This window comes from Pongo abelii, chromosome 10 (assembly GCF_028885655.2).
Source record: "Pongo abelii isolate AG06213 chromosome 10, NHGRI_mPonAbe1-v2.0_pri, whole genome shotgun sequence".
NCBI lineage: Eukaryota > Metazoa > Chordata > Mammalia > Primates > Hominidae > Pongo > Pongo abelii.
The window spans coordinates 127838375-127853107 of NC_071995.2; the positions used below are offsets into that span (position 1 = coordinate 127838375).

General features: G+C 43.5%; 1 protein-coding gene across 10 annotated transcripts in view; it reads left to right on the plus strand.

The window, feature by feature from the left end:
• GLT1D1 (glycosyltransferase 1 domain containing 1) overlaps window positions 1-14733 on the plus strand; it is a 140945-nt gene that overhangs the window by 46635 nt on the left and 79577 nt on the right. For 7 of the 10 annotated variants that reach the window (XR_010135620.1, XM_054526414.2, XM_054526416.2 and 4 more), the window contains 1 exon segment: window positions 1227-1278. The exons of the other annotated variants lie outside the window; for them this stretch is intronic. Coding sequence is in view for 6 of the 7 variants with exons in the window: in XM_054526414.2 (XP_054382389.1) it covers window positions 1227-1278 (52 nt within the window). In the remaining variant the exon portion in view is untranslated. 10 annotated transcript variants of the gene reach the window in all.

The following is a 14733-nucleotide window of genomic DNA, read 5'->3' on the forward strand; positions in this document are numbered from 1 at the left end:
GTTTTGATCTTTCTATCTTTTCTTCACTGCCAACACTGTTTCAATTGTTATATTTTTAATATGTTTTGATATCTGTTAATACACATCTCATCTTTGAATCCTTCTTTTTCTTCCTCTTCCTCTTCCTCTTCTTCTTCTTCCTTTTCTTCCTCCTCCTCCTTCTTCTTCCTTCTTCCTTTCTTCTTTCTTCTTCCTCTGTCACCCAAGCTGGAGTGCAGTGGCACAATCATGGCTCACTGCAGCCTTGACATCCCAGGCTCAAGCTATCCTCCTGCTTCAGCCTCCTGAGTAGCTGGGACTACAAGTGTGCTCAACCATGCCTGGCTAATTACAAAAACGTTTCCTGTAGAGATGGGGGTCTCCCTATGTTGCCCAGGCTGGTCTTGAATGCCTGGGCTCAAGTGCTCTTCCTGCCTCAGCCTCCCAAAGTATTGGGATTACAAGTGTGAGCCACTGTGCCTGGCCTGAATTCTTCATCAAAATTTTCTGATTGTTTGTCACCCAATTGTATGTACGGGTAAACTTTAAAATTATTTTGTCAAATTTCAATAGAAATCCACTTCTGGATTTTATTTGAATTATTGATTTTGTCATGTAATTTGGTAAAAATGGACGTTTTGATAGTATTGGAGCTTCCCATCTAAGAATGTGCTCCACATTTCCATGAAAAAGTATCTCTTAATACTCCTGCACTTCATGGCAAACATAATGTTAATAAATAGATTACCTTTATATTCTTAGTTTTGAGGGCCCTTGTGCATTTCCTAAAGAAGCAATTGAAAGGAGGGAGATGTTAACAGTGAGCACCCATGTGCATTCAGTAAATTGTGATCGTGTCCCCATAGTCTCCCCTTGGCAGAGCTAGTGGAGTGGACAGGCTGCCCTTGAATGGTCAGGGTGGATTAACCAAGCAAGTTCCTTGCTTCTCTCCTGCATCTTGATGGCTTGCTTTTGATTTTATCCCTGCCTCTCTGAACTTGCGTGGAAGGAAGAGAAAAAATAGGAAGTTTTGTGGTTCGTTTGGTTTACTTCTTGCATATACAACTTTTTTTTGGTGTGAGTTGAGATTAAACCTAATGGCCAGTGACCACAAGTAATAAAGATTGATTGCATTTTAAATTTAGTGTCTTACCTTGTCTCTCATAATTTGTTCCAAAGAGCTATTTCATAGTTCTTTTAATTGAATTCTGGCCTAATTGTTTCTATTATTTTTGTTCATTTACTAGATTTGCTGTCGCTTTCACAGAGTCAATGAAGGAAATGGCACAAGTGCAGTGGGTATGTGTTTATCTGGTATTGTTATTTTGGTTGTGCTGATGAAATTGCAGAATTCGAGAACTGAAAGGCAGCCTTACTGGGCTGACAATGTTTCCATGGACGGTGCCTGTTGTGGCCACAATAGTGTATTATGTTTCCCATAGATTGATTTTGTATGTGTAGATGCACCTGAAACGTCCCTGATATTTTTTGATGTTGTTATTGAATGACAAAAATAGCCCAATAATGTGTTGTCTGTGTTTTTGTTTGTTGTTGTTTTGTTTTGTTTTGTTTTGAGATGGAGTCTCGCTCTGTCACCTAGGCTGGAGTGCAATCTCAGCTCACTGCAACCTCTGCCTCCCGGGTTAAAGCAATTCTCCTGCCTCAGCCTCCTGAGTAGCTGGGATTACAGGTGCGCACCACCACACCCAGCTAAATTTTTTGTATTTTTAGTAGAGATGGGATTTCACCATGTTGGTCAGGCTGGTCTCGAACTACTGATCTCAAATGATCTGCCTGCCTCAGCCTCCCAAAGTGCTGGGATGACAGGCATGAGCCACTGAAACTTTTTACTTGAAAATTCAAATTTGGCCATACATAGTGGCTCATGCCTGTCATCGCAGCACTTTGGGAGGCCAAAGTGGGAGGATGACTTGAGCCCAGGTGTTCGAGGCTCCAGTGAGCCATGATTGCCCCATTGCAATCCAGCCTGGGTAACAGAGTGAGAGCCCATCTTAAAAAAAAAAAAAAAAAAAAAAAAAAAAAGAGGGACCAGGCATGGTGGCTCACGCCTGTAATCCCATCACTTTGGGAGGCCGAGGTGGGTGGATCACAAGGTCGGGAGTTTGAGACCAGCCTGGCCAACATGATGAAACCCCGTCTCTACTAAAAATACAAAAATTAGCAGGGCTTGGTGGTGGGAACCTGTAATCCCAGCTACTTGGGAGGCTGAGGCAGAATAGCTTGAACCCTGTTTTCTTTCTATGTTCTCAGATCGGGTGATTTATCAGCTGCACTATAAATGTTGCAGCAACCTTGTATGCATGAGAGTAACAATCTCTTAGGTGACAGAGGTAATTTCCTGGGTTGGACCGTTTATTAGAAAAGCTTTAAACAGTCAAGAGTTTGTAGATCCACAAGTTAGTTCACTTATTGACTCTGTATTCATGATGACTTAGAGGGCTGGTGTATGAGCTGGTGGGAGCTTAACTGAATTCCCAGTAAGGAGCTATGTGAACGCACCATAGAGCTGGTGCCTGCAAAACTAAAGAAAAAAGCCAAAGGTCAGTTTCCCTTTGGCGGGCAAGGCTGCTGTCTCTGGCAGTGGGAACTGCATTGAGCCTGCTCCACCAGCATTGTTAGTGCTTGTGTTCCGCCAGTTCATCTGCTGTGCACAGGGTGTATGCCCTGATCATTTGCAGGCGTTATTCCTGTTGGTTGGGGGGATCAAGGAACAGGGCTTATGCCCTGATCATTTGCAGGCTCTGCCCATTCTTTATGGAATTGCAATTTGCAAAATTGGTGGTACTTGGAAACTGCTGCATTGGGACAAGGGCAGAACCCAGTCATCTGTGGTCTCTTCTGAAAGCTCGGGATGCTAGACATATGTGAATGTGAAGTTGCACACACCCTGACTGCCCATAGTCTTACTCTTTATGTCAGACTTTTCCCAGGCAGAGCATGGAGGTTGTATTTCCTAGTGCAATTTAATGACTTGTCAATCTCAGTATCAGAAAACCCAACAGGCATCCTGGTTTCCAGTTTTATTGTAATACCTAACTTTTTTTTTTTTTTTTTTTGAGACAGAGTCTCACTCTGTCACCCAGACTAGAGTGTAATGGTGCTATCTCAGCTCACTGCAACCTCTGCCCCACAGGTTCAAGCGATTCTGTTGCCTCAGCCTCCTGAGTAGCTGGGATGACAGGCCTGTGCCACCACACCCGGCTAATTTTTGTATTTTTAGTAGAGACGTGGTTTCACCTTGTTGGCCAGGCTGGTCTCAAACGCCTGACCTCAAGTGATCCACCCACCTGAGCCTCCCAAAGTGTTGGGGCTACAGGTGTGAGCCACTGCACCTGGCCTACCTGTTGGACTATCTATCTGCCTTCTTAAGGTAGTTTTCAAACCAGTGGTTACCAAAATGGGGTCCCTGGACCTCTGAGATTCCCCGGGACTCTTTCAGGGCCCCATCAAGTCAAGCTTTTTCTAAATAATAATGCAAAGCCTTTTCTTTTGGCTTTTCTCATGGTTTAAAATGCAATGATGAGTAAAATGCAGCTGCCTTAATACTAATGAAGGCAGTGGCCCCATCTGTGCTAATATTCGCTGATTAGTCACCACCACCCACTTAAGCCAGTTTCACTTAAAAATGTCCTTGATGAAGAAATACAAATTATTAGCTTTTCAAATATTAACCTTTGAATATATGTTGTTATTGTTTTTTCAGTAGAGATGGGGTTTTGCCTTGTTGGCCAGGCTGGTCTTGAACTCCTGACCTCAAGTGATCTGCCCTCCTCGGCCTCCCGAAGTGCTAGGATTACAGGCGTGAACCACCGTGCCTGAGCTTTTCTCTCTCTCTCTTTTTTTTTTTTTTTTTTCTGAGATGGAGTCTCGCTCTGTTGCCCAGGCTGGAGTGCAGTGGCGTGATCTCGGCTTACTGCAACCTCTGCCTCCCGGGTTCAAGCTATTCTCCTACCTCAGCCTCCCAAGTAGCTGGGATTACAGGCGCCCACCACCACGCCCTGCTAATTTTTGTATTTTTAGTAGAGACGGGGTTTCACCATGTTGGCCAGGCTGGTCTCGAACTCCCGACCTTGTGATCCACCCACCTTGGCCTCCCAAAGTGCTGGGATTACAGGCATGAGCCACCATGCCTGGTCTCTCTCTTTTTTTTTTTTTTTTTTTTTTTTTGAGACAGGCTCTCACTCTGTTACCCAGGCTGGATTGCAATGGTGCAGTCATGGCTCACTGGAGCCTCAAACACCTGGGCTCAAGCCCATCCTCCCGCCTCCACCTCCCAAAGTGCTGGGATGACAGGCATGAGCCACTGCGTGTGGCCAAATTTGAATTTTCCAGTAAAAATTAGAATTTTGGAAAGCCAGCATGAGGTTGTCAGTTTCCCAGTATCTGAAGGCTTTCCTGATGAAATCAGTGGTTCTACTAACAAATCTGACTTTTTTGGATGTTGTATAATGAAATGTTTAAACATTTGAAAGATCTCCATGACTCAGTGAACCAGTATGTTTTAAATGATCAATATGTGACCTATAGAATCAAGTACAGGTGAAAGATCAGTTCATAGTACCAGGTAGACCAATGGACTTTAATATAACTGAGTATGAAAAGTTTGGCTGGGCGCAGTGGCTCACGCCTGTAATCCCAGCACTTTGGGAGGCCGAGGTGGGCGGGATCACCTGAGGTCGAGAGTTCGAGACCAGCCTGACCAACATGGAGAAACCCCATCTCTATTAAAAATACAAAAGTAGCCGGGCATGGAGGTGCATGCCTGTAATCTCAGCTACTTTCGGGAGGCTGAGGCAGGAGAATCGCTTGAACTCAGGAGGTGGAGGTTGCAGTGAGCCGAGATTGTACCATTGCACTACAGCCTGGGCAACAAGAGCAAAAATTCTGTCTCAAAAAAAAAAAAGAAAAAAAAGAAAAGTTCCCTGATGCAGCTAAACTTTAAGAAATTGCCACTTGCTGAGTTTGGGTGCAGTGTCCAAGGATAATGCCTACAGTGATCTGAAAGGCTATTAAAATACTCTTTGTTTTCCTACTACCTGTCTGCAAGAGGCAGGATTTTCTTTATAGACCTCAACCAAAACAACATGTTGCAACAAATTAAATGAAACAGCAAATATGGGAACCCAACTGTGTTGGTTAAGACAGACATTAAAGAAATAATTGCCAGGCGCGGTGGCCCACACCTGTAATCCCAGCACTTTGGGAGGCTGAGGTGGGCGGATCACCTGAGGTCAAGAGTGCAAGACCAGCCTGGCCTACATGACGAAACCCTGTCTCTACTGAAAATACAAAAAATTAGCTGGACATGGTGGTGTGCACCTGTAGTCCCAGCTACTCAGGAGGTTGAGGCAAGAGAATTGCTTGAACCCAGGAGGCCGAGGTTGAAGTGAGCAGAGATGACGCCACTGAAAGACTCCGTCTCAAAAAAATAAATAAATAAAAGAAATATTTTACCTATGGAAGCATGCTCCTTTTCCATGAATTCATTGCCCTTTTCTCTAACTTGTCAGGCTTCAATATCATCCTCCATCGTAAATCCTTCCTTGACCCTCCAGAATTGGCATAGATGAGTTCCCTTCCTCTGTCAGTTACCTTTTGCTGCTTAACAAACCAGTTGCCTTAAACACACAGGGTGGCCTCACTTCCATGCCTGGACCTCAGCTGGGTTGGTGGGGACCCCTGAGGCCTGTCTCCATGGGGTCTGTCATCCTGTTTTAGGATCAGCAGGAAGAGAGAACAGGCCTCAACTCACAAGCACATTCCAGGCCTCTGCCTGTGATAGGCTTGCCTCCTTCCCATTGACCAAAGCAACTCAGCGGGTGGAGATACGGTCCCTACCTCATAATGAGAGAATCTTTAATGCTGCCTTACAAGGGCACGGATGCAGGGACGGGGAGAATTGATGGCCTCTGTAACCATCTGCCACACTTCGTGCTTGTCTCTAATGAGTATAACATGTTTTACTTTCTTTCCCGTGCTTCTCAAGTGGTGAGCTTCTTGAGAAAGGGACATGATATAGTCACTCGTGCATCCCTGGAGAATAGTATACTGTCTCAGGCCCATGGAATATCCATTAAATTGATTGATTAGGAATGACTCCTCCTTTAGAACCTTTTGGTTTTTTTTAATTTTTTGATTTTTTTTTTCGAGATGGACTCTTGCTCTGTCACCCAAGGTGAAGTACAGTGGCGCAATCTCAGCTCACTGCAACCTCCACCTCCCAAGTTCGAGCTATTCTCCTGCCTCAGCCTCCTGAGTAGCTGGGATTACAGGCTCCCGCCATCATGCCCAGCTAATTTTTGTATTTTTAGTAGAGACGGGGTTTCACCATGTTGGCCAGGCTGGTCTCGAACTCCTGACCATGTGATCTGCCCGCCTTGGCCTCCCAAAGTGCTGGGATTACAGGCATGAGCCACTGTGCCCGGCCAGAACTTTTAATTAAAGAAATTTTCAGGCATACGTAGAAGTAGCAAGAATAGTAGAGTGAGCCCTTTATGTGCCACGACCCAGTGTATTGTTCCTCAATTCTTATTTACTCTACTTCCTCCGGAATACACACACACACTACACTCACACACACACACACACACACATAAAATGTTTTGTAGGATAATTTGAAAAATTACCAATATCATGCCATTTCACCTATAATTATGTGCCATTTTACCTGCAAACGTACTCTGATAAAGACTTTTTTAAAAACCCATAAACACCATGGTACAGGTAACCTTTGTATTGGCAGACCACGTCAGTAAGGCAGAAATAAAGAGGGGTTTAAGAGTATTCATACAACCTAACATTTTTATCAATACAGTTTGGAAGAAATCAAGGAATAGAATTTGGAGGGGGAAAAGGAGAGGAACTGAATTATTTGGTTCCAGATGTATTGACTTAGTGACAAATATTAGACTCAGGGGTCAATATCCAGAATAGAGCTGAGAATGTAGGACTGTCCTTAGAGGAGGGCACAGTTGGGGACACAGCCACGTGAGTCACTGGTGTCCAGGTGATGGTTAAAGATGGTTAAAGCACGAAAACAGTCTTTTTTTTTTTTTTTTTTTTTTTTGAGACAGAGTCTTTCTCTGTTGCCCAGGCTGGAGTGCAGCAGTGCGATCTCGGCTCACTGCAACCTACGCCTCCCAGATTCAAGCGATTCTTCTGCCTCAGCTTCCCAAGTAGCTGGGATTACAGGTGCCTACCGCCACACCCAGCTAATTTTTGTATTTTGAATAGAGATGGGGTTTCACCATGTTGGCCAGGCTGGTCTTGAACTCCCGACCTCAGGCGATCCACTTGCCTTGGCCTCCCAAAGTGCTGGGATTACAGGTGACTGCCACCATGCCTGGCTAATTTTTGTATTTTTAATAGAGACTGGGTTTCACCATGTTGGCCAGGCTGGTCTCAAACTCCTGACCTCAAATGATCTGCCCACCTCATCCTCCCAAAAGGCAGGTATGAGCCACTGCGCCTAGCCCATTTCCCACCCTAAACAAACACTCTGCTGTCAGGTATTACACCACTTACGCCGTTTCCCAGAAGCTAAGGGTGCAGGTCATGCCTCTGTTTGGTCAAGGCCGAATTTCCTAGTACACACTCACTATATTCCAAAATATTATCTCAACATGTCATCAATATGAAAGTTACTAGTGATATCATATTTTACCTTTTTTTGTGTGAAGTCTTTGAAATCCGGTGTGTATTTTACACTCACAGCACATCTTAATTCAAACCGGCTGCCTTACACGTGCCCTGGATCAGCCACGTGGCCACACGTGGCCAGGGCTGTTGTGTGCTCAGGGCAGCTCTGTTTCAGGATTTCTGAAACTTACACCATATCTGATCCTGGAGGACACATGAATGGACATGTGCCCAGTGAGGGTTAGTTTGTAACCGGTGAGCGAACTTCAGCCCCCAGGGCTGCTCTTGTGGAAACGTTGTCTTGGGAGCTGGGTTTATGATTGCCTACCTATCTCTGGCTGACCTTCACAGATTAGTTTGATTGGATTTCAATAAAGATGGTTTTATCTCTTTTAATTTGAAATGCCTTTGTTTATGCTCAAGTCATTATTTTTTAGTGTTGTTTATATCAGCCTTAATTTGACGTTGTACCTACTTTGTAAAATATACAATCCTAGTGGGCTCCTCACCAGGTCAGCATGCCAGGCTGTTAACGCCTAGCACGCGTGATCAATGTAGGTCATGTTTTGGGATGGCATTACTATGTCGGTTTGTGATATTATAATATATCTTTTAAGTATTTTTTTTCTTTATTAAAGGGGTCTCACTCTGTGGCCCAGACTGGATGGAGTGCAGCGGCATGATCATGGCTCACTGCAGCCTCAAACTGGTGGGATCAGACGATCCTCTCCCCTCAGCCTCCTGGGTAGCTGGGACTACAGGCCCATGCCACCACACCTGCCTGAAATTTTTACTTTTTTTTTTTTTTTTTTTTTTATGGAGATAAGGTCTCACTGTGTTGCGCAGGCTACTCTTGAACTCTTGGCCTCAAGTAGTTCTCCTGCTTCAACCTCCTAAAATGCTAGAATTACAGGTGTGAGCCTCTGTGCTGGCCAGTTTCTGATATTATAATACCGATTTGACATTTTCAGGAACTTGATTCACTTCACATTTCTGATCCTGAAATATATGTTGCGGGAAGTTTGAAAATATTTTATGTAGGATTTTGATTTCTTGCTACAATATGTAATAGATATTCAGGATGCAAACTTGAGTACTTCTAGTTCTAGTCCACGTTTAGAGCGCTTTGTCTAAATTCATCAGAATTTCGCCAGAAAATGTAAAAATTTCACCAAAAATAAAACACCCATGAACAAATTAAATGTGTATCTTAATGGACGCTTCTACCAGGAGAAGCAATGGTTATGGTTTAATATATCTCCATTGGGCTAAAAACCCCTCATGCCTGTTTTCACACTCTTTTCCTAATAAGCATTCTTCTAAGAGGACATTATCTAAACTCAAATATTTATTTATGAGCTATATTTAAAAAATCCTGTTTGAGTAAATATTGTTTGAAACAGTTATCAAATTCAAACAAAAAAAAAGCACAGCGCCATTCATAATGGCCCATCAATATGCTTTGCAAAGGCTAAGTTTTCAGGTGTTATCTTTAGAGTGAGGTTTTTCTTTTTTTTTTTTCTTTTCTGGAAACTTTGAGTCACCACCTTCTGGGGCCTAATTTATCTACTTTGCCTTGGCACTTGTTAAAGAAAAGTAACTTCTTGAAGTTGCTGTATTAGGCAAAACCTAAAGTGTAATTTTACCTTGTGTACATTTACTCATCAAAATTCTTTTGGAAATTAAAATATAGAAAGCAAGACAGATCTCATTGGCTGTTACAAGTGCAGTTCCTGTACAGGTGAGCGCCACAAGTCAGTGCAGATGTTAGCGCTGGCCTAATCGGAATGAGCTGCGTGTCTACTTTTCCCTAAAGTCTGCAGTAGAAGCATGTTGTCTTTTGAGCTACTTGTTACTTCTCCCTCTTCCTGCATGGCCCCATTGCTTCATGTCTGATTACCTCGGAAAGTCATCTTGGCAGCAGCTGAAACTACACAGACCACACCTTTTATTAGAGTTCCCACCCTCCTGGAAACATAAAAACACATTGAGCACATGGGTTTCACCTCTAGACTACCTCCTTTCTGTGCCAGCCCTCTCACCTCTGCAGGAGAAGCTCCAGGGATTGATCATGTCCCAGGAAGCTAATCATTTTTTTTGAGACAGAGTCTCGCTTTGTTGCCCAGGCTGGAGCGCAGTGGCGCGATCTCGGCTCACTGCAAGCTCCGCCTCCCGGGTTCATGCCATTCTCCTGCCTCAGCCTCCCGAGTAGCTGGGACTACAGGCGCCCGCCACCACGCCCGGCTAATTTTTTGTATATTTAGTAGAGACGGGGTTTCACCGTGTTAGCCAGGCTGGTCTCGATCTCCTGATCTTGTGATCTACCTGCCTCGGCCTCCCAAAGTGCTGGGATTACAGGCGTGAGCCACCGCACCCGGCCGCTAATCATTTTTAATAGCTTCTATGAAGGTGAGCCTTCATTGGAGATTTCTGGATGGAACTGCAAATGTTCTTAATGTCTGTGTGGGTTTTTTGTTTTGTTTTGTTTGTTTTTTTTTTGTTTGTTTGTTTACCCCCATGTGAGATCCCTGGGAATTGAGAAGTTTGAAAGGAACTCGGAAGTATGAAAGGAACTCAGAAGTATGGAATGTAAGTATGGATCCATTCCAGAGCATAGATCTTGAGTTTACTTTTTCCATGATCCGGGGCTCAAATGTGTGGTACCATCACAAGTATTGTCTGTAATTCATTAAATTGCCAAGGCAGAGCATGGTAGGGGAATCTTCTGAATAAAATGAACAATCATTCTGAGTTGTTTACTCCATACATTTAATTGTTTAAAAAAACAAAAATCTTCTCTGGAAATTTCCTGTTGATGTTCCTGTTTCTTGAGTCGCCCCACTAGATTGGGTGCCACACTCTCATCCTTTGATTTTGTGAAGGATCATGAGTTGTTCTTTTAAATTTATTTAACTATTTATTTTTTAGACGAGTCTTGCTCTGTCCCGCACGCTAGAGTGCAGTGGCGAGATCTCAGCTCACTGCAGCCTCCGAAAGTGCTGGGATTACAGGTGTGAGTCCCTGCGCCCTGCCGGGTTGTGTTAATTTCATCTCTATGCCTGCTCCTTATTGGACCTGACAGAATCCTATCCCAGTATAGTTTTAACATTTCTTTCTCATCTCACCCATGTATATAGTTTCTTTCTTTCTTTTCTTTTCTTTCTTTCTTTTTCTCTTTCTTTCTTTTCTTTCCTTCTTTCCCTCTTTCCTTCTTTCTTTTTCCTTCCTTCCTTCTTTCCTTCCTTCCTTCCTTCCTTCCTTCCTTCCTTCCTTCCTTCCTTCTTTCCTTCCTTCCTTCCTTCTTTCTTCCCTTCTTTCTTCTTTTTTTTTTAATTGTCCTCCTACCCAAGGCAGAAGACTGGCAGCTCAGCTAGGTGCTGGGCTCTGTATGGTGGCTGGCGTTTCTATGGGACACGGAAGACAGCAGGAAGGAAAATAAACATGATAGGCTGGGCTCGGTGGCTCACGCCTGTAATCCCAGCACTTTGGGAGGCCGAGGCGGGCGGATCACGAGGTCAGGAGATCGAGACCATCCTGGCTAACACAGTGAAACCCCGTCTCTACTAAAAATACAAAAAATTAGCCGGGCGTGGTGGCGGGAGCCTATAGTCCCAGCTACTCGGGAGGCTGAGGCAGGAGAATGGCGTGAACCCAGGAGGCGGAGCTTGTAGTGAGCCGAGATTGCGCCACTGCACTCCAGCCTGGGTGACAGAGCGAGACGCCGTCTCAAAAAAAATAAAAAAAAAAAAAATTAAAAATAAACATGATAGGTCCAAGCGTCATTCCACTAGGTTTTGATATTGGCTTCGCAGCTAGTCTCCCATTTCTGACCTGTGCCATCCATCGATAATGAAGCAGGACACCAACGTTTCTTCCTCATATTCCAGAATCCCAGCTCTTGAAAACCTCTTTCTTTGTTGTTAAAATGTTGTGAAGTGTTAGTGTCTGGACATTTTTTTTTCTATGAAAAATGATTAAAGTACTTCCTAGTAAAAAAAGAAAAGAAAAGAAAAATTGTTCTTTGTGTGGTTCCATTGCAGGAGTTCAGTGGCAAGGCTGAATCTCCCCACAGCTCCCCTTCCTTTTGAATATCATTTTTTTTTTTTATGCATGATAACAGATTTCTAAGGGAAAAGAGTAGAGGGAGGAAAAAAGACACTGTGACCTTGAAAAGTGCCCAATTTCTATGTGTTTTGTGGCATAAATATATTTTGTAACTTTATATGTATGGGCCATCATTTCTTTTAAGCAGTTTGTAATCGTTTTACAAGTAGTTTTAACAAAGCCACAATCTGAAGTTGTATTATAATTTCAGAACAAAAACTATTATTTTTGTCATCTGTAGAGCATAAAATTGTGCCTGTATTTCGAAAACAAGCTATCGTGGTTTCCATTTGCAGAAAGTTTAATTTTAGAAGGTGAATCTCTGGCTTATATTTAGTCAAAGAATGGGAAGTTCTTTGGTTGATGTTATTCCAGCATGAAAAGGTATCAGTTAGTCCTTGGGTCTGTTAGAAGTCCATCTACTTATAGGTATCTATCCAATAGGATCCTGGCTTTTTATATCCAGTAATGAGCCAAAGAGGTAACAGTTGCTGATAGACACACCTCAGTGTTTGCCGTTGTGTGCACTGATGAGCTAATCTGCAAGGCAGGCCATACACAAGGACTTTGACTCATGTTATTTCAAGGCAGATAGAACAATAATAAATATTGAGCAAAGAAAGCTAATTTGTATTTGTTACACTTTCATATAGAAAATGTTTTTCAAAATCGATATAAGCCAATTGGCTTTTGCCAGATTTCTTTTATTGCAATGATGAAAAATAACTCAGGTCCAGACTTCCTTTATACTGCAACTTTATTTCCTCTGTTTGCCTGGATGAGATCTGAAAATACCGTTTATGCAACGCTTTTCAAATGATTTTAGAAAAATGATGCTCAGAGATGTGGGAAGATCAGCAGATAAGTTCAGAAATCTTCACATTCAGTCAATTCCTTCTGCTGACAGAGCTGAGATAAAAGTTTAGCTCTTTTTTTTTTTTTTTTTGGTGGAAAAAGGAGTTTCTTGACAGGAACATTTTGAGTTTATGTATTGCTAATTGCAGAGCATATTTCCAATGAAAATAGTGACAAAAACTATAAACTCTATGTTGCCTCACCTTATATTTATCTAGGATTATGCTGAATCTGTTATTGTCAAACACTTTTATTAACTTAACTTATATTAAGTTAAATGCCATGGTGTTCTATTGTGAGTGCTTTACCATCCATCTTCAAGATGTTGCCAGGCGAGTGTTTTGGACACAGGGTTGTTTCAGGAAGAAACACTCCAAGCCTCCACTACACTCCAGTAACAGCTCTTCCAGCTTTCCAGGGAAATTATAATTCAGCACAAGGAATAGTTTAGGGCTCTGAACTGCAATTTCTAATTTCAATGGTTGCCCTTAGCCGCTTTTTTTTTTTTCATTAAAGTTAATGTCTTTTTTAACTGGTAGAGAAGAGGTCTTTGAAACTCTCTCTTAAAGGTTTACTATTTTAAGGGCATTTGGAATACCACGCATATCTGCTTGCATGATGAAGTAGGGAGGAGAGGCAAGACTTCTGGAGGCTTGAGATGCTTCCTGTAGTGAAATACAAAATGCAATGCTAAGGACAAAACCAACGCCATACCAAGCCTCGTGTGTACCCACCACCTTCTTTATTTTTTTTTTATTTTTGAGGCAGAGTCTCACTCTGTCGCTTAGTCTGGAGTGCAGTGGCGCAATCTCGGCTCACTGCAACCTCCGCCTCCCGGGTTCAAGCGATTGTCCTGCCTCAGCGTCCCAAGCAGCTGGGATTACAGACACATGCCACCACACCCGGCTAATTTTTGTATTTTTAGTAGAGACAGGGTTTTACCATGTTGCCCAGACTGGTTTTGACCTCCTGACCTCAAATGATTTGCCTGCCTCGGCCTCCCAAAGTGCTGGGATCATATGGGTGAGCCACCGTGTCTGGCCGTGCCACCCACCTTCTGCCTGGATGCTGCCTCTACCAAACCTTCCCAGGCTTGGGGAGGGCCAGTCTCCTTCTTCCTGTTGATTGTCTCGCCCTTGGCAGGGCTGCTTCACCTTTAGCTTGTGTCCCAAAATATAAAACTGATGTGGGGACAATGTCCAACGTGAACCAGCATACCCCAAGCAGTGCCAAGGGCTCCCTGGTACCCTAAAGACCACACTGTATCCCTACACTGAGGAAGGACAGGGGTGTGACTTCTGTGACCTCCAGGGATCTAGCTAGTTCAGTCACTTCATGCATTGATCAGGCTTAGGTCACATGACAAAAAGACATCCATTTTTGGACTCTTTCACCAAAATGATGGCCTATTTTGATCACTTGAGAGAAACCGTCCTTGGCATGGACTTGCTCCATCAGCCGTTCCAGAGAGGGTCTCACTCTGCTCCTGCCTCCACCTTTCCATCTAAACGTCATCTTAAAAATATTCCTGCCACTGTTTCAAAATGAACTGGAGAAATGGATTCAATTTCTCTCTAGTAGTTTTGTGACGTTCCGCCAGAAAACATGGCAAGGAATAGTAAGTTGATATCTTGGTACAAATATCCAAATCCGTCATGCAAGGGCCGCCTTTTGCTTGGTGCCAGGGAGGTACCTTACCAGATGCTTTCCATCCAGCTGTCCTCCCTTGCCTGGAAGGATCTGCCTCCTGGGGCCTGTCTTTGGTTTCCCAACATATTGGCAGCTCCTCCTTCTCCTCCCGCTCCTTTCTTCATTTTTTCTGGGGGTAGTGAAGTAGTCTTCCCTTTAGGGATGCATAAGCCATAACATGCTTCCCCAAACCTCCACCTCCACGCAGGGGCAGGAGCTGCATCAGCTGGGCCGGCACTGGCATGCTCTCTGGCTGAACTTCAGTAATGTCTCCACTAACGTAGCAAGTGTAAAATTGCAAAATTGCGTTAGGCCTCATTTAAGAGACTTTTTTTGTGTGTGCTTCTTACCTTATAGATGCGGTATTTTTAATGGCAAAACCTATTAAAAGCAGAAGTAATGCTTTGCTCTTACAGAGTAATAAGTCTGTGAGCAGCTGTGTGGATG